At 34.5% G+C, this 22,240-nt stretch overlaps 1 protein-coding gene across 1 annotated transcript in view; it reads right to left on the bottom strand.

The window, feature by feature from the left end:
• LOC101833887 (cadherin-10) overlaps nt 1–22,240 on the bottom strand; it is a 187,432-nt gene that overhangs the window by 116,235 nt on the left and 48,957 nt on the right. The window contains exon 2 of the mRNA XM_040757652.1: nt 1,308–1,662. Within this exon, the coding sequence (XP_040613586.1) occupies nt 1,308–1,538 (231 nt within the window). The 5' untranslated portion in view covers nt 1,539–1,662. The remainder of the gene's footprint in view (nt 1–1,307; nt 1,663–22,240) is intronic.

Here is a 22,240-nt window from a genome sequence, read left to right as displayed (position 1 = left end):
AAGCCCCCATTAAAGACTAGACAAAGACAATTTGATGGAAATCCAGTAACTTCAGTGCCCACGAAGGAACAAACAAATAAATTTTGGTTACTTTAGTTTTTGTTTGTGAGCCTAGCCTTTAACGGCTGAGCTATCCCTCCAGCCCTGGTTACTTTATTTTTATAAAAGTTTCCTGGTTCAACATACAGAAAATTTACCTTTATATTGATGTCAATCATTCTGTCTCAACTGGAAACTCTGTTATTTTCTGCCTTCTTTAAGGTTGTTAAGTTTATTATTTATTTTACTACTCCTTTTAGTTAATACATATTTCATTTTTATGGCATTTTTCTCCCTTTTATCACATACTTAACAGGACTAAAATTATTCAAATATCTAAAAGTTTTAAATGTTTTAAAACAAATAGAAATTTGTTCTCTCAACCTAGATGTTTTTCCTTTGATGAAAATTAACAGTTTCAACAAACATCTGTCTTTGTCCATTTCATACTGTAGTATGTAGCTAATTTTATCTACTTGTCTTACTTTTTAAAAAAATATGCCCACATATGACAAAAACTATACAACTAAAATTTATAAAAATACATTTTAAGTAATTAATATATTTAACTTTGAGGCATATTTTTATTGATGTGTCTGTCATTTTGTAAAAGATTAAACATGCTTTTTCCTATGCTCTTGCTGCAGTAAGCATTAGTGTTAACTTTCACAGACACAATTATTTAAAGGACTGCACTAAAAATAGTTTACATGAAAATTCACTTTCATTAACTTCTTAATTTGTGAGATGTACAAAATTAATGCTTGTAAAGAGTTCTGCCATTGTCAGGTAATGGTGGAGCATGCCATTAATCCAAGCAGTTGGGAGGCAGAGGTAGGTAGACCTCTGAGCTTGAGGCCAGCCTGGTCTATAGAGTGAGTTCTAGGAAAGTCACCAAAACTGCATACAGAAACTGTTACAAAAAACAAAACAAAGCAAAACAAACAAACAAAAAAACCAAAAAAGGAGTTCTGGCATTATTTTTATTATTAATTAAAGTTATTCATTCATTTTACATTCTGCACACAGATTTCCTCCCTCCTGTCTTCTAATTCCAACCTACACCTGCCCACCCCTTCCACTCCTCCTTTTCTGTTCAGAAAGGGCAGACCTCCCATGGGAGTCAACAAAGCATGCCATATCAAGTTAAGTTAGGAGTAAACTCCTCTCTTATTAAGGCTGGGCAGGGCAAGCCAGTATAAAGAATACCTTCCTGAAAGCCAGTCAAATTGTTACAGGACAGGCCCTATTCCCACCACTAGACTTACCTTGCCTACATATTGATAATCAGATCCTGTATATTCTTCCAGTAAGAAAAACTGGTTCCACATCCATCCACGTTTTTGACGGTGAAGGATTTTACCATCACTTCTTGGGATGCGGGCTTCTGTAATCATTTGCTGAAGCCCAGGAGTCCTTCTGAACGTTAACTCTGGAGAGCAGAAATTGGGCAGGCATGCCCAGAGAACGAAAAGTCTCAAGAACTGATAGATTGTCATAGTTCACTTCTTGAAAAATTCCAGTGTAGATGATGAAAAAGTAGTCCTGCTTATGGTATCAGATCTTACTTTTTCTCAGCTGGCCTCCACCATTTAATTAATGCTGTGTACATATTTCCAAGAGCTTCAAAGAAACAAATATTAAAAATAGTTAGTGGAAAATATTATGTACTTGTTATTACAATATTAAAATGATTTAATAAAAGTGCAAAATGAAATACCCTATTTATTTTATTTGAAGCATCCTTTGTCTAATAGAATAACTAAAATTTCGGAAAAGACGATAAATAATTTCTTTCAAGCACATTGTTAAAACACCAACCTGACTCTTTGTCTTATGACAGTTTTAATTCATAAGTGGAACCAAAAGACGCTATTTTTCATGTCAAGCTTTTATGAATTTAACATAAAAATTTAAATGTGAAAATATAATTGGATTAAAATAAACTATAAGAATTATGAGGAATGTGAGAGGTAACTATTTAAGTACTTTCTAAGTGACAACATTATTTATTTGAATTTAATCAGAAATTACAGAAAAGTTAAAAAAAATAGAGAGAAGCAAACACATGGAAAAGCTTTCTGTTGAAGGCTACTCCTTCCTTTTGAGGTAGACTGTGGATTTCTAGAGTTTTCTTATGTATAAAATGCACTGCTCCAGCGAAATGATTTGTAATGAACTAGGAAGTAAGAGAATCTAAATTGTGCTAGCTATATGTGTAATGCAATACAAGAACTGAGCACTTATTACCGGACTTCTTGTTTCACCTTGGACTTGAAGCTCATGGTGTCTAATTTCTACTCTGTTAATAGCCTCCTCACTGATCTCCAACCTCATACCTGCTCCTCTTTTCTATATTACATCTCCAAGTATACGGTTGTAATGTCAGTTGGGTAATGTCTTATTTCTGCATGGAATCCTAATTGCAGTTTGAAAAGAAAACAAGATCTATCCAACTATATGGTACTGGATTTTACAATGGCATGCTATTTCATACAACTATTTCACTTTAGACCTTTACGTTAACTCACTAAAACAACTCTTCTACAGCTATGATTCTTTTAAAAGGTCCCTGTGCTTCTTTCTGCTTGGAATCTCTTTGTGTCATGCTTTGCCTTCAGATCTCTGCTTATATACCATCACCCTTCAGTTGTTGCTTTGACATCCACTCTGACATTTCACATACCACATTGTATTACATATGTTTCACTTTTTACCAATTACACATCTGTTAGCCCATAGAAATCTCTTGGTAGAATGAGATAGTTGTATTTCTTCCTTTCTCTTATATTCAGTGTCCAGAACGGCATTGCAGATTAGAGAAATTCATTAGCAGTTTTCATTAAAGAAATAGTATAAAAGTATAATTTAGGTGCAATCAGCTATCATTTCCTATTCTATGATCCATGTCAACTATGTATGTATATATAAAAACCTTTACAATAACAATTACTTGTGTTTTGTTATTATTTTGGGACATTTTTTAGACTATGAAAGCTTTCTAGCAGATACATGTTTTGTTTCTGGAGATCATAATTGTTCTAAATTATTTAGAGATCAACAGGATTGAATTCTCTGTGCGTTCTATGAGAAGCACTCTAAGTACTCTGATTCGTAATTATGCTTTCAGTCACAGGTATTTAGTAGCAATCTGTTGGGTTTTCTTTTCCTTTGTTATTAAAATGATTGAAAGGGTAATGTAAATGTGCTTTAGAAATAAGATTAATGATGAACCAATGTCTCCCCTGAGTGTATTAAATGATAGTGAGCACATGAAGTCATACAACATGATCGATGTAAACTCTATTATAAAATGCCATGTAATACTCCACCAGAGTTTAGCAATGATCTGATGGATAAAGTAGTTTTACATCTCAGAGCCATGCCTTTCAGACACTTATATTGATTGCATTCTAGGTAGTAGGAACATTTGGCAAACTGTTATTTATATTTCTTTGATTCAGAATATGTTATAAGACATTGGTCAGAATACTGCACTGTTTTTATGGGCACAGAAGTATATGAATTAGGGTTTCTGCTGTGTTCTACTAAAATATAACATTTATTGAGGCAACAGTATACTGAAACTCATGTCCTTTAATCATTAAAAACTTGACAACAACTATATTCGATATTGTTTCTCCCTCTACACATATTAATAAACTACCAGTAATTATAACACAGAACTGTCATGTTGGACATTAATTAGTGGCTACTGTGTATTTAAACATTTAATAAATATTCAAGCTCTACATAATGAATGGACTCACATATTCATAATTTTTCTATATTCAACTGTTTAGTGACTGAATACCTTAGGAATCCTCAATAAGGTGCATGACTTAATAATTATAATGTAAATAAAATATATTTGAATGCAGATTACATTCAAACTATTTGACATAAAGAATTCAAACAATGGTGTGTGAATGATCTTTGGGAGGCCATTCCAAATAGAGGTATGCTCTCTCAGCCTGGACACATGGGTAAGAGCCTAGGTCCTTCCCTGTATGAAATGACAGACTTTGGAGATCACCCCAAGGAGGGCCTCACCGTCCCTGGTAAATGATTAGGGGATTGAGTGGGGGGCTGAGAGAGCTGGTGGTGGGACAAGGGAGGAGGAGTAAGAGAGGGAGCTAGGATTGACATGTGAATCATTCATGTTTCTAATTTAAATAAAAACATACATTGAGAAAAAAACAAAAAAAATAAAAAGTAAAAAAAAAGAATCCGAACAATGAAAAGTTTACCTCAAATTAGAGAACTGTATCCACTCACCATTACATTTTGCCAAAGTTAATTCATATTACACATATTCTATGAAGTTAGTGGACAATATCTAGACATTTGAGATTATTGCTTAGACATTATAAATACTACTAATAATTTATTCTTCTTGTAATATGCACAAGTTATGAAAAGACTTTTATTTTCTACTCAACTAGTGTTTGACATGGTCATTCAATGTATTATTTTGTTGGAGGAGGTGCATTTCTTCACAGCTCTCAGCTACATACATTTTCTTCCCTATTTAATATGCTATCACTGTGTGTTGTGGGTAGGAATTATGGAAGTCTCTTTAGGAATTTCAAAGTGTGTAAAAGCAAGTCAGAGGTTAACATTTCATATGTCCACTGATTGCTCCTGGCCCAATTTTTTGAGGCAGTGTCTTACTGAACCTGGAGCTGGTGGCAAATTAAGCCAGGATGATTCACCAGGGAGTCTCGGGATCTCTCTTTTTCCACCTTCCCCAAAGTTGGAATTAGAGGTGCAAATCACCATTCCTGCACATTTTAAAGTGTACTAGAAATCTCAAATCTAGTTCTCATGCTCATACATAATCAGTTTATGCACAGAGCCATCTTTGTAGGCCAATACACTGCTCTAAGTTATCATTTCCCATGAAAAAAAGAACATAATATCTTCTAACAGGATTTATAAACCTCAGTATTTCTTATTTAAAAGAAATCCTACAGGGTATTACCTTAGTTAATTTTTCTTAAACCATCTTGTCAAGAACAAAGTCAATTAAAATATTTTAACATATCTGCAACTGAGAAAATAATACTTCAACCTTATTTCAACATTTAGAATTAGGTAATGTTTAAAAACTTTTTTCATATAATTTTCAAATTGATATATGAATCTCTTAAGTTATTTCACAATTAACATGTAATTTTGAATATTGTTCAGGAAAATATAACTTATTTAAATAAGTTTACTAAGGAAAACCATAATACTATAATAAGTAATTGATATGTCCTTTAAGATTCTTACAAGATAAGTTGGAATCTATAATATAAAGGTAAAGCTAAATGTATTAATATTGAATTGTATAATAAGGAGGTATTGTATTAGCTAGAATTATAGAATTACACATGAAAAAGCAACTTCTGGAGATCAAAGAAATATTAAATTAATGAAATTCTATAAAATAATTGCTAGGTAATTAATTTTTGAGAAAAAACACTAAAAACCCATTCTTTATTTTTTTAGTCTTAACAATAATTTAATGTAACTCATTATATAGTAAGATACCACCTGTCTTTTGGAAACCATCTTTCATCATGATACATCACCACATTCTCTTCATACTAGAACATCTAAATTTTTAATGTAAACTCATATTCTTGGGTAAATGCTTATCTAACTACATACTAGTGGAGTATGGACTAGGTAGGGAAGAGTATATTTGTTTCCTGTCCCTGTCTGTATATCTGTTTTTCTAATTTACTTGTTTATGAATTTACTTGAGACAAGATGTGACCTTATATGTCAGTTTAGTCTGGCTTTGTTATTTACCCCAGACTGGCCTGAGAATCATAACAATCCTCCTGCTGCAGCCTCCTTGAGACCTGATCTCACAGGTGTGTGCTTCTGCCGATATTTTCTCTTTATAGTCCTAATGCAGCTGGACACATGTGGGGAATATCAAAAACACAGGCCTCCCTTGTATCTGAAACCACCATCAAAATATTTTTGACATTTTGAGTATAGTCTTCACTGTATTTATATGATGATAAACAAGATTGCAATGGGAAATATCAGAAAAGGATAACTAAATATTATTATTATTTTTAAAAAGAAATTCTTTGTTTCATAGTATAATACACAACAGCATCTCCTTTACTGGCCAAGCTACAGAATAAATCACTTTGCAAGTACACATGTATAAGCCTAATATACTGATCTCATTTCATTTCTCTATGCAAAAAAGTTTCATTCTTCTTATGAAATGATTATCAAACTGTTAATTTTAATATGCAAGTAGACAATATCAGAAATTATAATCTAATAGACACGTTGGGAAATCTCAATTAATCGTTGTCTCTACACATGACTGCAGATCACTACTATCTATCGTTGTCTAATAAAAAGAATTAGTCATTCCTCAGTCAATTGGCTATACTCATTAGGATATTAATGTAAAAGACTTTAATCTTTCACCCTCTCTAAAAATAATACAAGTTGCTAATGATTGTTGAGAATGAATTTAAGTCAATTTGGGTGGACAGTTTGAATAGTTTCAGAATTTCTTACAATTAATATAGCCTACTGTCATTTCAATATTGAAAAACAAAGAGGCATTTTCAGGTGCATTTTTCCAATTCAAATGAGTCAAAGCATGTTATATGCTTCCTTTTATTTAAGTAATACCAATATGCATCTAGAGTAAAGAATTATGAGAACATTTAATCAAAGCACTACACTAAGGATTCAAATAAAATAAGGCCATATGCTTGATCATATTTTACAAGAGTTCATAACACATTACCTACTGTGCTCTAATTCCAGAAAACGTGTAATTCTATATTGAATATTTATCACTCTGTTGTAACTATTCTACACATGAATTTCTGTTAAGGTATAATTTAAAGCAAGGTCTTATATGGCATATAAATTTTTACCAATGCACAGATTCACACAATTTTCACTATATTTTAATTAGACAAGATATTACAATTACTTATAGTAATTCTGACTATAAAATGTGTTCACATCTTCACAAAATATTTTTCGAAGCCAGAAACAATTCACGTAAATTGAAAAGATTGGTGGGTAAACCATACAATGGTGGTAAACAAAAGCTTCAATAACTGAGGTACCACACTCTCTAAGATCCTCTTAATAGGTAGAAGAACAGCATCCAAGAGTTCAAAATCTGTTTCCTGAAGGTTTTTTTTGACTCAGCAGCAAATGAGAAATTCCCAGATGTAACTTGATCCACGACCAAGTTAGCAGTGTCAGTACAGCTGTGGCATTACACCTGCTGCTCCCTGGAAATCTCATTTTACTGCAGCTGGAGTTTATTTCATTATATGGAATGAATCACAAGAATGCTCTCAGGGTAGCTTAAAGATGTACAGATAAAAGCCATCTGCTACCCCATTCTCTTGGATCCAGGACATAAATAGGTTCTATAAAACAACATATATATACGTATATATATTAATATTCTAGTCAGATGTAAGTTATTCCTTATGCATTTTTGAACATCAAGAAAAAGTAACGGGTAAAGGAAAGAATTTGTAAGAAATCATTACCTTTTATACTAATAAATGATACATAAACTTAGTTGCCACTTATTTTTTTTGTATTGTACACTGCATGCATACTAAACTGGAATTTACTATGTGTTTAGGCTGTTGTACATAAACCTGGAAATTTTCATTATACAATTCATGAAAATTCATAAAAGGAGCAATTGTAGGAACACAGCATTATGTCCATCTGTACTCTGTTTGATATTTAAGGTACATACACAGCTTTTTCTATGAGGAAAACTCATAAGACAGATCTTTTGGTGATGTAGTCAGTGTCAAACAAAGAAATAGAAATAATGTTGTCAGTACAGAGGTTAATTTATATTCAGCATCTCACATTTATGTAGAAAACCTCTCCATAAAACAAAACAAAACAAGATACACAAACAAAAATTTCCAGGGAGACTGGACAAGGCAACCCAATCAGAGGCACAGTGTCTCAAGAGCAGGCAAAAGAGTCGGGGATACACCCACTTCAAATATTAGGAGAACCACAAAAACACCAAGCTGGCAGCCCCAATATATGTATGCAGGGGACCTGGTGCAGACCATGTAGTCCCTTGTGCTTGACGCTTCAGTCTCTGTGAGTCGATGTGAGCCCTGATTAGTTGAATTGTTAGACCATGTTCTCCTGGTCTGGCTGTACTCTCTTGGAGGCATGCTCATTTCAGAGTAGGAAAGGGTAGCAGCCAGGTTGATCTGGGAAAGAGGGAAGGTAGTAGAAAGCAAGAACTGGAGGGAGGGAAACCTGTCGGGGATGTATTGTATGAGAGAAGAATCTATTTTCCATGAAAAAATAAATAAACACATGATATATAGATAAATAAAAATCTCTCCTAAATTACTCATCTGCAGCCAACATGTAAGACTGAAAACACCCCCATAGATGTGAGATTTTATTTTCTTGAGGGTAGACAGGATTTGATCTGTGTCACGTTTGTCTCAATGCTAAGCTGCACTTTCTGTCTTAATTAGCCACTCAACTAAAAGAAACAACTCATTTATTTATATTTAATTTTTAAAATTTCAAATCTTAAAAGCTTGTAACAATCACAATGAAGTTATTATTGAATGAAATTTTAAGGTTTGTTTTAGTTACCTATTTTTGAGTGAAATGTTAGAAGTAAATTGTGGCAATAAAATGGAGTTGATTCCATTGTATGCCTTGGAAATATGGGTATTCAAGATGCATAGAATATGGGAAAGAACGTGCCAATATATAAAATGGATGCATTTTTTAAAAAAATATTTCAACTTTCTAAAAGGCTTAAATGTAAATTAAGGTTCAGGTCGGTTTTAATGTGGTGGACAATTCAAATCATGTGTCAGCCACTATTTCTCAATGTTACACATAATAGTGTTATAACTTCCTTAGAACATAACAATCTGTCTCATTGAGATTTGTGTTTTATTTGAAAATGGGACATATTTTTCCTAACTTAATTCATAGAGCTAATTATGTTACAAATACTTGTGAAGAATTTTATTTGATGTATTTATTTATTATTTAATTTATTTTTCACTTTTTTCTCCTTTAAAATAAATTTCAGGAGGGCCCGCCTTCCAGTGCTCTGCTGGGAGCCTCCTGAGGCCTGGGGAAGCCATCCCAGCAGTCTGACCCTTTAAGGAAGTGCCAGCATCCTGGTCCTGCCTCCACCCATGGGAGGAGGTAAGCATGGACCTGTTTCTAGCCTGCCTTCCTGTGCCTTGCTCAGAGCCCCTAGAGGCTTGGGGTATGCATACCTAGGGAAACATTCTTGACCAAACATCCCATTCAAGTTCTGTCAATGTCCCAGTACTAGGGCCACCTCTACCCATGGGAAAAGGAGAACCATCAGAGTATTGGACCTGCTTGCATCCACCTGAAGGCAACTTTAGAACTCTACTCCCCAGGAGAGGAAGAAACTTCACCTGCACCCACTATAAGAAGGAATGAGAATAAGACAATATAAAAACATATTCAACAACAGAAAAACCGATATGACTCTGAGTCTAGGGACTCTACACCAGCAAAACCTGACCATACCAATACTGATGAAGCAGAAGAGAATGAACCTTAAAAACAACTTCATGAAAATGACAGAGGCCCTCAAAGAGGATATAAGAAAATCCCTTAAAGAAATGGAAGAGAAAAAAAAACCAAAGAATACAAGAAATCAACAAATCTCTTAAAGAAAGCCAAGGATAACAATCAAACACTTGAAGGAAACAGTTCAACACCTGAAAACTGAAATAGAGACAATAAAGAAAACACAAACAGAGGGAATGTTGGAGATAGAAAAGCTGGGTAAACGATCAGGAACTATAGATATAAACATAACAAACAGAATACAGGAGATGGAAGGGAATTTAAGGTGTTGAAGATACACTAAGAGTAATAGATTTGTCAAACAAAGAAAATCTTAAGTTCAACAAATCCCTAACAAAAAATATCCAGAAAATATGGGACACCATGAAACGACCAAACCTAAGAATAATAGATACAGAAGAAGGTGAAGAAACCCACTTCAAAGGGGCAGAAAACATATTTAACAAAACCATAGAAGAAAAATTTCCCAACCTAAAGTAAGACATGCCAATGAAATTACAAGAAGCTTACAGAACACCAAATAGAGTGGACTACAAAAAAGGCTCCCTCGCCACATAATAATCAAGACCCCAAGACATACAGAATAATGATCGCATATTAAGAGCAGCTAAGGAAAAAGACCAAGTAGTATACAAAGGCAAACTTATCAGAATTACACGTGACTTCTCCATGGAAACTCTGAAAGCCAAAAGGTCCTACCAACACTAAGAGACCACAGATGACAGTCCAGACTACTATATCCAGCAAAGCTTTCAATCATTATAGATGGAGACAACAAGATATTCCACAAAAAATCCAGATTTAAACAATATATAACCACTAATCCAGCCCTACAGAAAGTACTGGAAGGAAAACTCCAACCGAAGGAAGTTAACTATAACCAGAAATATATAGGCAATAGATAATCCCACTTTATCAAATATCCAAAAGAAAAGGGGTGGTAATTCTCACACAATTCCATCACAACCACCAAAATCAAAGCAAACAAGAAGGAACAACTAATGATCATTAATATCCCTCAGTATTAATAGCTTAGCTTGCCTATAAAAAGACACAGGCTAACAGAATCTATCCTTGTGCTGCATACAAAGAAATCTCAACATCAAGAGTAGACAGTACCTCAGTGTTAATGGTTAGAAAAATACCTTGGTGTAATGCTAATCAAACAAGTGAAAGACCTGTATCACATGATATTTCTTTAAGTCTTTAAAGAAAGAGATTAAAGAAGATACCAGAAAATGGAAAGATATCCCATACGTTTGGATACATAGGATCAATGTGGTAAAAATGGCAATCTTGCCAAAAGAAATCTACAGATTCAATGCAATGCCCCTCAAAATACTAGCACAATTCTTCCCAGACCTTGAAAGAAAAATTCTCAACTTTGTATGGAAAAACAAAAGACCGAAGAACTTCTGGAGGAATTACCATCCCCCACTTCAAGAATATTATGGAGCTATAGTCCTAAAGACAGCTTGGTATTGGCACAAAAATTGACAGCTAGACCAATGGAATCAAGTTCAACACCTACCAACACCTGATTTTTGACAAAGAAGATAAAATTATACAAAAGAAAAAAGAAAGCATCTTCAACAAATGGTGCTGGCATGATTGGATGCTAGCATGTAGAACACTGCAGACAGTTCCATCTATATTACCATGCACAAGTCTAAATAGATCAAACACCTCAACATAAATTTAGCCACAATGAACCTCTTAGAAGAGAAGGTATGTGGTACCTTCAAATGAATTGGTACAGGAGCCTGTTTCCACCAATAGCACAGATACAGGAATCAACAATTAATAAATGGGACCTCCTGAAACAGAGCAGTTTTTGTAAGGTAGAGGTCACAGTCAACAAAATAAAATGGCATCCCACAAAATGGGAAAATATGCTCACCAACCCCACATCTGACAGAGGACTGATTTCCAAAATATACAAAGAACTCAAGAAGCTAGTTACCAAAACACCAAATAATAGAATTAAATAGCAGGGTACAGAACTTAATAGAGAATTTTCAATAGCGGAATCTGAAATGACTGAGAGACATATAAGGAAAGTGCTCAATATCCTTAACCATCAGGGAAATGCAAATAAAAACAGCTCTGAGATACCATCTTACTCCTGTCAGAATGGTTAAAATAAAAAACACCAACAGGGCAACAAGCATAGGACTTTTCCAAGTCCCCTGAATGAGGATGCAAGTTTTGAGGTCTGATTAAACTATAGGCCTTCTGGCAGTGGCCCTAGTATTTATTCCTAGTACACAAATGGACTTTGGGAGTGCATTGCACATAGAGGAATACTCTATCACCTAGACACACAGCGGAGGGCCTAGGCTCTGCTCCAAATGATATGACAGACTTTGACGATCCCCCATGGAAGGCCTTGCACTCCCTGAGGGGATGGGATAGGAAGGGGGGCAGGTGAGGAGGGAAGGGAGAGGGAACTGGGATCAACATGTAAAAGAAGTTTGTTTCTAATTTAAATCTTGAAAAAATGAAAGAAAAAGATTTTCTAGTCAAATGGACCAAAGAAACAAGCAGGTGTAGCAATAATACTTTAAATACAATCAAAAGAGATAAAGGAGGTTATTTCATAATCATCACAGGAGAAATCAATCAATATTAAGTGTATGTTCTGAAAATGTATGCTCCAAATACAAAGGCTGGATCCACATTTGTAAAAGAAACATTACAGAAACTCAAATCACACATAAGACTTCACACAGTTATACTATGAAACTTACACACCTCAGTGTCACAAATAGACAGAACTACCAGACAGAAACTTAACAAAGAAACAAAGGAACTAATAGAAGTTATGAACCAATTGGGTAACAGACATCTATAGAACATATCATTCAAACACAAAGAATATACTTTCTTCTCAGTGCCACATGGAACCTTCTCTAAAATCAACCACATATTTGGCAACATAGCAAACCACAGCAGGTACAAAAAAATCGGAATAACCTGTACCTTATCAGACCATCATGCTTTAAAGTTAGAATTCAGCAACAACACAAATTGAAGAACACCTACAAACTCATGGAAATTGAACAGTGCACAAGTACACCATTCTTGGGTCAGGCAAAAAATGTAAAAAAAAAAGAAATTAAAGACTTCCTAGAATAGAATGACAATGAAGACACAACTTACCCAAACTTATGGGACACTTTGAAAACAGTGCTAAGAGGAAAGTTCATAGCAATAAGTGCTCACATGAAGAAACTAGAGAGTAGTCACACTAGAGAATTAACAGCACAAATGAAATCTCTAGAGCAAAAAAAAAGCAAACTCACCTCAGAGGAGTAGGCACCAGGAATTAATCAAATTGAGGACTGAAATCAATAAAGTACAAACTAGGAAAACGATGCAAAGAATCAATGTAACGAAATGTTGGTTCTTTGAGAAAATCAGCAAAATAGACAAACCTTTATCCAAATGTACCAAAAGGCAGAGAGTGAAAATGAATTTTAACAAAATCAGAAATGAAAACAGGGACATAACAACAGATATTGAGGAAATCCTGAGAATTTTCAGGTCATATTTTGGAAACCTGTACTCCACAAAATTCGAAAAAAAGTATAAAGGTAATGAACAATTTTCTGTATAGGTATCACTTACCAAAATTAAACTAAGAACATATAAGTAATTTAAATAGATCTATAACCCCTAAGAAAATAGAAGCAGTCATCAAAATCTGACAACCAAAAAAAAAAAAAAAGAAAGAAAGAAAAAAAGCCCAGGGCCAGATGGTTTCAGTGCAGAATTCTACAAGAAATTCAAAGAACAGCTAATACCAATTCTCTTCAAAGTTTTCCACACAATAGAAGCAGAAGCATCATTGTCAAATTCTTTTTACTAGATTTAACGAGAAATTTGTCACTAAGGAAATGTCCAGAGATCTACAAGATTGACCCCCAACTAACAATCTAAGCAATGCTTGAGAGGCTACCTTAAATGAGATTGATGACTGCCTTATATGACATCCTAGAGCCTTCATCCAGTAGTTGATGTAATCAGAAGCAGATACCCACGGCTAAACACAGAGTAATTCCTGGAATCCAGTTTCAGAGAGAGCGGGATGACAAGCAAAGGTACCAATAACAGGCTGGAAAGACCACAGAACCAGTTGACCTGAATATGGGGGAGCACATAGACCCCAGACGGATAGCTGAGAAACCAGGATAGGACTGTTCCAGATCCCCTGAATGTGGATGTCAGTTTGGAGGTCTGGTAATATATGGGGCCTCTAGTAGTGGGTCTAGAAGTATTTGTCCCTAGTAAATAAATGAACTTTGGGAGCCCACTCCACGTAGAAGGATACTCTCTCAACCTAGACACACAGGGGAGGTTCTAGGCGCTGCTCCAAATAAGTCAGACTTTGAAGATCCCCATGGAAAGCCTCACCCTCACTGGAGATCAGAAAATGGATGGGATAGTGGGTGGGTGGGAGGCAGGTAGGAGGGAAGGGAGAATAAACTGGGATTGACATGTAACACAAGTTTGTTTCTAATTTAAATAAAAAATTAAATATATTTCATCAATTCCATGTGCTGTTAGATATAATGAGCCCGCAGCTCTATTCCTATCATAGCTAATAGTGAGGTTTTTCCTCATTTTAGTGCCAATATGTCAGGAAGTGTTAGCCCCAAAGGCAGAAAGGAGAGTTTCCATCAACAGGTTAATCTGTGAGCTCTGGGAAAGTGTGACAGCAATCCTAAGTAATGCAGTAAGTTTTATAAACAGAAATCTAACTAAGGCTACCAAGTGTCTTTTCTAAGATGCCCTGAATAATTTAGAAATGAACAGTTTGTGTTAAGATTAAGCTTATACTTTCTGGCTTGGAAAATGGGTCAGTGGTTGAAGTGGCTATCACACAGCATACTCACATATGAAGTTAGGCAATGTATCTGTAACTTCAGCTCTGTAATTGTGGAACAATGAGGATTCATAGAACTTGCTAGTTACTTTGTGTACACAACTGGTGAGTTTCATATTTATTTGGGAACCATGTCTCAAAAATCATAAGGCAAAAAGTGAATGAGGAAGGCACAAACATCAGCCTATGAACTCCAAATGCATATACACATACAAACATGTACAGGCAAACATGTATACATGCATTTAGCACATTTAAATGAAAGAATGGGAATTTAAAATATGATAATTAAAAATGAAACTTAAATACTAATAAAATATGTTCCAGTCTAAACGTAAATATGAAGGACTGATTGTGAGTGGGAGATTGTGTGGGAAGCAATTTACCAAAAGGCTAAGTCAGGTCACACAGTAAAATTCTAGGTCAACAATATCTTCTCAAAACATCAAAATACATGCTCTTAGGTATATAAATTCCTTACATTCTTCTTAAATATACCACAACATGACAGATTGTCAATGAAAAATGTTATTCAAGAACAAAGATTCAATTATTTTTAAAGTTGAGCTTTTTAAAGAATTTTGTTAGTGGAAAGAAACATTGAATGAGTTAAATGTACCTAATCAAAACAGATTTGATGAGTACGTATGTGTTTTCCTTTCTTATCTCTGTCCTCATTAACTACAAACTTTAATCCCCACTCTATAGTCATCAATTACTGGAGCACATTCTTTCTTTGAATTCTAAATGAAATGAAGCATGCAGTCTTTTCATTTGATAAACCTTTCTATTTTTTTCATTTGGAAAATCCTGTTTCTTTTTTTTATAAATTGTATTTAAATTAGAAACAGTCTTATTTTACATATCAATCCCAGTTTCCACTCCCTGGGATCCTCCCATATCCCCCACTAACTGCTCATCCCATCCTGCACCCACTTCCCAGGGAGGGTGAGGTATTACATGAGGGATCATCAAAATGTGTCCAGTCATTTGGGGCAGAGCCTAGACCCTCCTCTATGTATCTAGGTTAAAGTACCCAATTTAACCATCTTTGATTTCTATATATGTATGCCTAGTTATTTTCCCCAATAGCAAAACACCAATTGAGTAGATCATTCACTTACATTATTGGAGTTCATAATTTTGATTCAGAGAATTATTTGGTGGTTGAATACAGTAATACCACTAAAACAAATACCGACTACTGTTAAAGGAAGTAACTATATCTGTGCTCTCTTAGATTCTAAGTAAGATTACATGTTGGTCCTTGTACCAATTACATATTTGACTGATCTCCAGCCACATTTACTGTGGTAACCAAATGGATCCATCAGTTCAGTAATAATTTAGTAGGCAAAGACAGTACAACAAACAAAACAATACATTTATATCCTAGATCATCAAGGCCTAATCTACAAAGTGCCATTGATTCACTTAGCTGAAAATTACCTTGTAAGCAGCATTCCACTCAGCATTTCTTCTTTTGTGTAGTTTCTGCACCCTGTATGTACTCTGTGCTTAAATGTAATCTTTCAAGTTTTTGCATATGGTATTATTTCTACTTTCCCTTTTTCATTGGATGGCTACATAAGCTTATCTTGGGAAAGGGAGGCATAATCTTGTTCTTGAGTGTGCATATACATAAACATATTGAAGAACCTTAATTGGACTAAGATAATAAAACAAAATATTTCCTTTTGAGGACACTATCCTTTATTATATTGACTTTTAACATAACTAGATGGATGTAGTAAGAAATATGTGGGGCCAATCAGATGGAAGAAGATGCATAAAGGTCTCCAGAGTTTTGTGTAGATTTTGTTTTCTTACTTTCTTTGTCCCATTAAATATCATGTAATGGAATTAGCCAAAAACAAAGAATGTGTCACAAGGCATAATTTTCTATAATGCAGGCCTTGTACAGCAATTTAGTAGTTCTTTGGTGTCTTCTATTATTATTTTCAACCATTTCTTTGTTATATAATTTAATCCTCTGTCATATGTGTAGATAGCAAAGATTTACTGTGATTCTGCAAACTATCTGTTCACTCAGTTACAATAAGAAATATTGTAATATTTTGCAATAAGAAACTTCAGAGATTCCTGCAATTCCATTCCTCATTTCTTGGTGTCATTGTTTTCAGCTACTGGATTTCTTTTCAGAAAGTCTTTGCCTACATCCTGATGTGTTTTCTCAGATAACTAAAGTGAACACAATCACATGAGCCCCGGGTAAACTGCTCCTGGGATGTAGCCAAAGCACTTGAAGTCAACATTACAGAGATATTTGCCCATTCATGTTTTTATTAAAGCATTATTCACATTAACCATGTAATAGAATCTATATAGGTGTCTGAAAATAAATGGGTAAATAGAGAAAATGTGGCATTTTGTACATATATATGTATAATGTGAATATGCATATATGTTTACATATATATGTGTATATATGCAAAATGGAATATCTTTCAGCTGTAAAAAATATCATTTGCTATAAAATGGATACAATGTGAGATCTAAATACTAAACAAATACTACATGTTTTCTCGTAGTTGTGGATCCTAAATTTTTTAGAGATCCATAAATGAATATGGGGAAAAAAGTAATGTAGTAGAAAAAATAGGAGGGAAAAGGAGGAAGAGAAAGTGGAAGGAGATGGTATTATGTGTGAAAATGTCCTGACAGATTATACATGTAAGGAACTGTCTGTATGAGTCTCATCAATATTAGAATGATTATATCAATGTATTTAAATATCATGTTTACTTTTATAAACACTTGAATTCACTTTTATATTATTTTCTGTGAACAGTTTTCAAAATTTATCCTGAGTTAGCAGTTTTCTCTGATAACAGAATATTGAAATAGCTATTTCCATTTTGAATTGTTAAAAAATGTATATAACAAAAATATAATTAAAGCATTCCTTTCCCTCTTCCCTCCCATGCCCCTTCTCTTATTTTTAATTCATTACTTCTTATTATTTAGCTAATATTGTTAAATGTTGATGCAAGTTAATATAAGAATACTACCTACTGACTCTCTTTAGTGTTGTTTATAAGTATATTTTTAGGCCTAACTGTTTTGGATTGGATACCCATTTAGAGTACTTGCATCTGAGAAAGGTAAATTCTACCTCTCATACAAGTTTTGAATTACCTGTTGCTCTGCCTCTAGGAATGGGGCCTAGTGCAACTTCTCCCACCCACTCTGCCATGTCAAATGGTATTTTAATTGTTGAAGTCTTGTATAAACAGTCACACTGTTGAGATTCAAGGGATGTGGCTTCCCTACTGTATATTTAGAAGACACAATCTTGCGGCAGGCTTCCTGGTAAGATTTGAATTTTTGAAAGATACAGAAGAATGGTCAGGCAAATAAAAGTAAAGGAATGAAACAACTGTGCTTCAAGAGAATGGTATCAACAACAAAATCACTGACAGTTAAATCACCGGGCCAACATAAAGATCTAAACATTAGAACTTCTAGAAAGAAATATCTCAAGAAAAATACTTTGTGATTTCAATTGGCAAACTCTTTTTAGAGATGATAACAAATCAAGGCCCATGAAAGAATGAAAAAGATGCCAAATGGGATTTTGTCAAATGTATATATAATATCTCTTCCCTACAGTTGAATAAAATGAAAATCGTTATTCATAGAACAGGGGCAAAGTTGCAAAACTTTAATCTGATAAAGTACCTCAACAAGCAATCTTAAGAAAGTTAGACCTAATAGCTGCAAACAAGAAATTCAATGGCATATGATTACTATCTTAGGAAGATTGAAGTAGGAGGGCTGTCTTGAGTTCAACACCCACAAAGGTTAGCTGATTAGCCCCAGAAAGACTGGGAAACAGTGTGATACCCTGTGTCCAACAACAACAACAACAAAATACAACTAAATATGTGAAAATGGATCTACAATGTGGTTCAACAGGATAAAAAAATTGTTGGCTCTGTAGCCAGAAGACCTAAGTTCAATTACCGGAAATCAAGGATAATATTTGATGCTGAGGTACACATCTGTATCAACAGCATATGTATGGGCAAGGGTCTGAGACAGAAGAATTGTCCATAGAGTTATGGGCTCACTAGCACTTTAGTATGCAGCATACCTGAAAAAATATATCCTGTCTCACCATGACAGAGGGTGTGAACTCACTCATGAAAGTTGTCTTCTGGACTCCACATCATGCACACATGGCATAAATATACCTACTCTTATGTACACATACATACGCATATTCACACACTATAAAACAACAGCAAATTTTCCAAAAGACACCTATAGAGACTTTAACAACAACAAAAAAACATAAGTAGACTGAAAACAGCATCTAAAAGATCATTCATCATCTTTGTAGACATAACATGAAAATTAGAGCTATAATGTATACCACGTCACAAAATTGAAAACCCTACCTTTTCAAAATGCATCCTCAGAAGTTCTCAAGAGTATGCAACTGACACTACTATACCTTGACTATGAGGGTGCAAAGTATCAGCTATTTCATGAAACATATTTTCTATTTCTTAAAATTTTACATATGGACTGATTTGAGTAATTGATTCAGCAGTCTCATCCTAGACATCTGATTTTTAAGTCTTAAAAATTCTTCAGATACTGCTCTACAGAAATGTAGTATTTGGTTTACTATGTATCACCAAAAACTGGAAAAAAACTTAAAACATCCTAAATGGTGAATGAATGGACTAACAAATTGTGATATATCCACAACACAACGTAATTAACTGTCGATAATGATGTAGCCACAAACACCACTGAATATTGAATATGCAGTGTTAAAAGGAGCAAACCAGGCAAAACTTATTTAAACTTCTGATTTCACTTACTATGGCCTTTGTAAAACAGCAACGATGTAGGCACATAAGACAGATTGCATATCTGTCACACGCAAATGACATGAAAAAATTGTAAAGGGACTTGAAAACATGTTCTGTCTTGATTGTCATAGTGTATCACTGTAACAATTTGTTAACAGTCACAGAAATTTACACAGAAAGAAGACATTTTACTGTATGTTAATTTAGCTCCATATGAACATATGTACTCACAGTCAAATTGAGGTAAATTTAAAAGTTACAATGCAATAGCACCTCCCATTTGCAATTCTATAAAATAATAAATGTAAATTAAAATATTTACCTTCCTTGAATTTCATTTATCAAATATTATTTTTGGGTGGGGGTTGAGACAGGGTTTCTCTGTAGCTTTAGAGGCTGTCCTGGAATTAGTTCTTGCAGACCAAGTTGGTCTGGAAATCAGGGAGATCCACCTGTCTCTGCCTCTCAAGTGCTAGGATTAAAGGCGTGTGCCAACAATGCCTGGCTGGAAATAGTAAATATTTAAATCATTTAAAATACAGTCATATGTAATCTTTGTATATTTCATTCATTTATACAATATATCTTGATCCTATCCATCCACTATTTCTTAGCAGCTCTACCTAATCTCCAAACCCTGTCGCCTTCCTTCCCTACATCATATCTCTATTGCATTGTGATTAGAAACCCCTGAGTAATGAAAAACCTTAAGGGCTGTGCAATTTTATGAATTATATAATATTTAAAATTATTATATATTAATGATACATCTACTGAGGATCCAGGAACTACTCATTGTTTTAATGCTTATTTCAATCAATTGTTCCTTTATTCTACTCTGAGACATTAAAACTCCCTAACACACCCCCCAAACATAAACATTCCATTGGACACAATACCTTTCTGTCTTGTTTTTCATTTTTTTATTCTAGCTGTTTATCACTTGTTCAAATAACAGCTTCTATTTAAGAATTAACAAATACCTTGTTTTATCAAAAAAGAAAATCCATAACGTCATGAGAACTTTATATTCTCAGTTTGGCCTGGACACCTTCAGGTTCAGCAAATAGGGGTTAAGTGCAATAGTGCATATACTATGAGGGCTGTGAGAGCTCATGCCTGCTTATGGGAGTGTGTAATTTAATAAAGTGTTCATTGATGTCAGCACACTGGCTCATCAGACCAGTGCAGATGTCGACGCCGACAGCAGAGAGTCTTTGACTCCTAATTAGATGACTGAAGGCAGATTACATTTTCCCTTGGAGACAGACACAAGGGTGGAAGAGTTATTCTCAACAGGATTTAGATTCACAAGTATCTGATGGAACAGGATCCAAATAGGAAAAGTCACACATTAGGCACAGCCAACTAGGAAAATGAACTTGACAGGACTGCATTATTTATAAGAAACTTATGAAAGCTAACACAGAGCTCCCATTGTTCTGCCTTTATTCACACACAAATATATGGCATAAATTTTTAATAAGGAACAATATTTTGTGACTTGCTGGCTAAGTTTCCTAACAATTCTGTAACTCTCAAAGAAATTTATGTGTTATGACTTAGAATTATTTATAGTATACTTGTCATGTTATGGGCTATGGAGGTCCACTCCATAGTGCCTTATGAAATTTCAAATGAAAAGCCCAAATTAATTGCAGATTTTTCAAATGAACTGAGCCATATATCCTTTAGAGAATTAGGATTTCTGATTTCAGATCTTACTCATGAAAATATAATTCATAAATAAAAATATATGGTTTTCATAATTGTACTAATCCTTATATTACCTATAAATAGCTGATTGTTATAAGGATTATCTAATGAACAAATATTTTAACTCAGCACTATTACAAGTATAATTTCATATTCATAGTATATCATCTAATTTTCAATTGATATAGTCAATTAACTGTCTGAAAACATTTGAACCCTCAAAGTTTGAAACTAAAATACCTCTTACAAAAAGTATTCAATTAAGAAAGGTCAGTAAAATACAAAGTTTACACATATGATTAAGGAAGACTACAGATTGCTGACAAAATTACTAATTTTTATATAGTGGATACAAGTGGCCTGGAAGGATGGCTTAGGCTGTGATTTCTAACCTTCCTGAAGGGAGAAACATTTATTATAGTTCCTCATGTTGCGGTGACACACAAATCATAAAATTATTTGTTCCTACTTCATAATTATAATTTTGTTACTACTATAAATCATAATGGAAATATCTTATATGAAAGACATCTGATGTGTGACCCCCAAAGTGTCTTGACCCACAGGTTGAGAACCAGTGGCTATGTCTGCCTTGAAAGCTCAGGAATCTGAGTTAAACTCAGGTGTTGTAGCATTCATGTGTAATCCCAGCCAGGCAAGGTGGGGTTATCAGGCTTGCTGACAGTCTTGTCTAATTTGTGAGATCCTGCCTAAAGAAATAAGGAGAAAAGTTTCTGAAGAACAACACTGGGGACTGGAATGTGCTCTCTACATGCATGTGCACTACTATGTGTATGAAACTTTGTATATACATGATCATGTACACACACAGACAAAATGTAGAGGACATTCCTGAGGAATGATACTGGAGGCTGGCCTCCAGTCCCTCATATATGCAAATTCGCATGCAAATGTTCACAAGTGCATCTTGAAAAGCACATGTGCGCGCGTGCACGCACACACACACACACACACACACACACACACACACACACACACACACACAGATCAACCAAAGAAAAAGAATCTGCAGGGTTGGAGAGATGGCTTAGCCGTTGAGGTCACTAACTACTCTTCCAAAGGTCCTGAGTTCAATTCCAAGCAACCACATGGTGGC

Source organism: Mesocricetus auratus, unplaced genomic scaffold (genome assembly GCF_017639785.1).
Source record: "Mesocricetus auratus isolate SY011 unplaced genomic scaffold, BCM_Maur_2.0 Super-Scaffold_100015, whole genome shotgun sequence".
NCBI lineage: Eukaryota > Metazoa > Chordata > Mammalia > Rodentia > Cricetidae > Mesocricetus > Mesocricetus auratus.
This window is presented reverse-complemented; position numbering and strand designations above follow the sequence as displayed.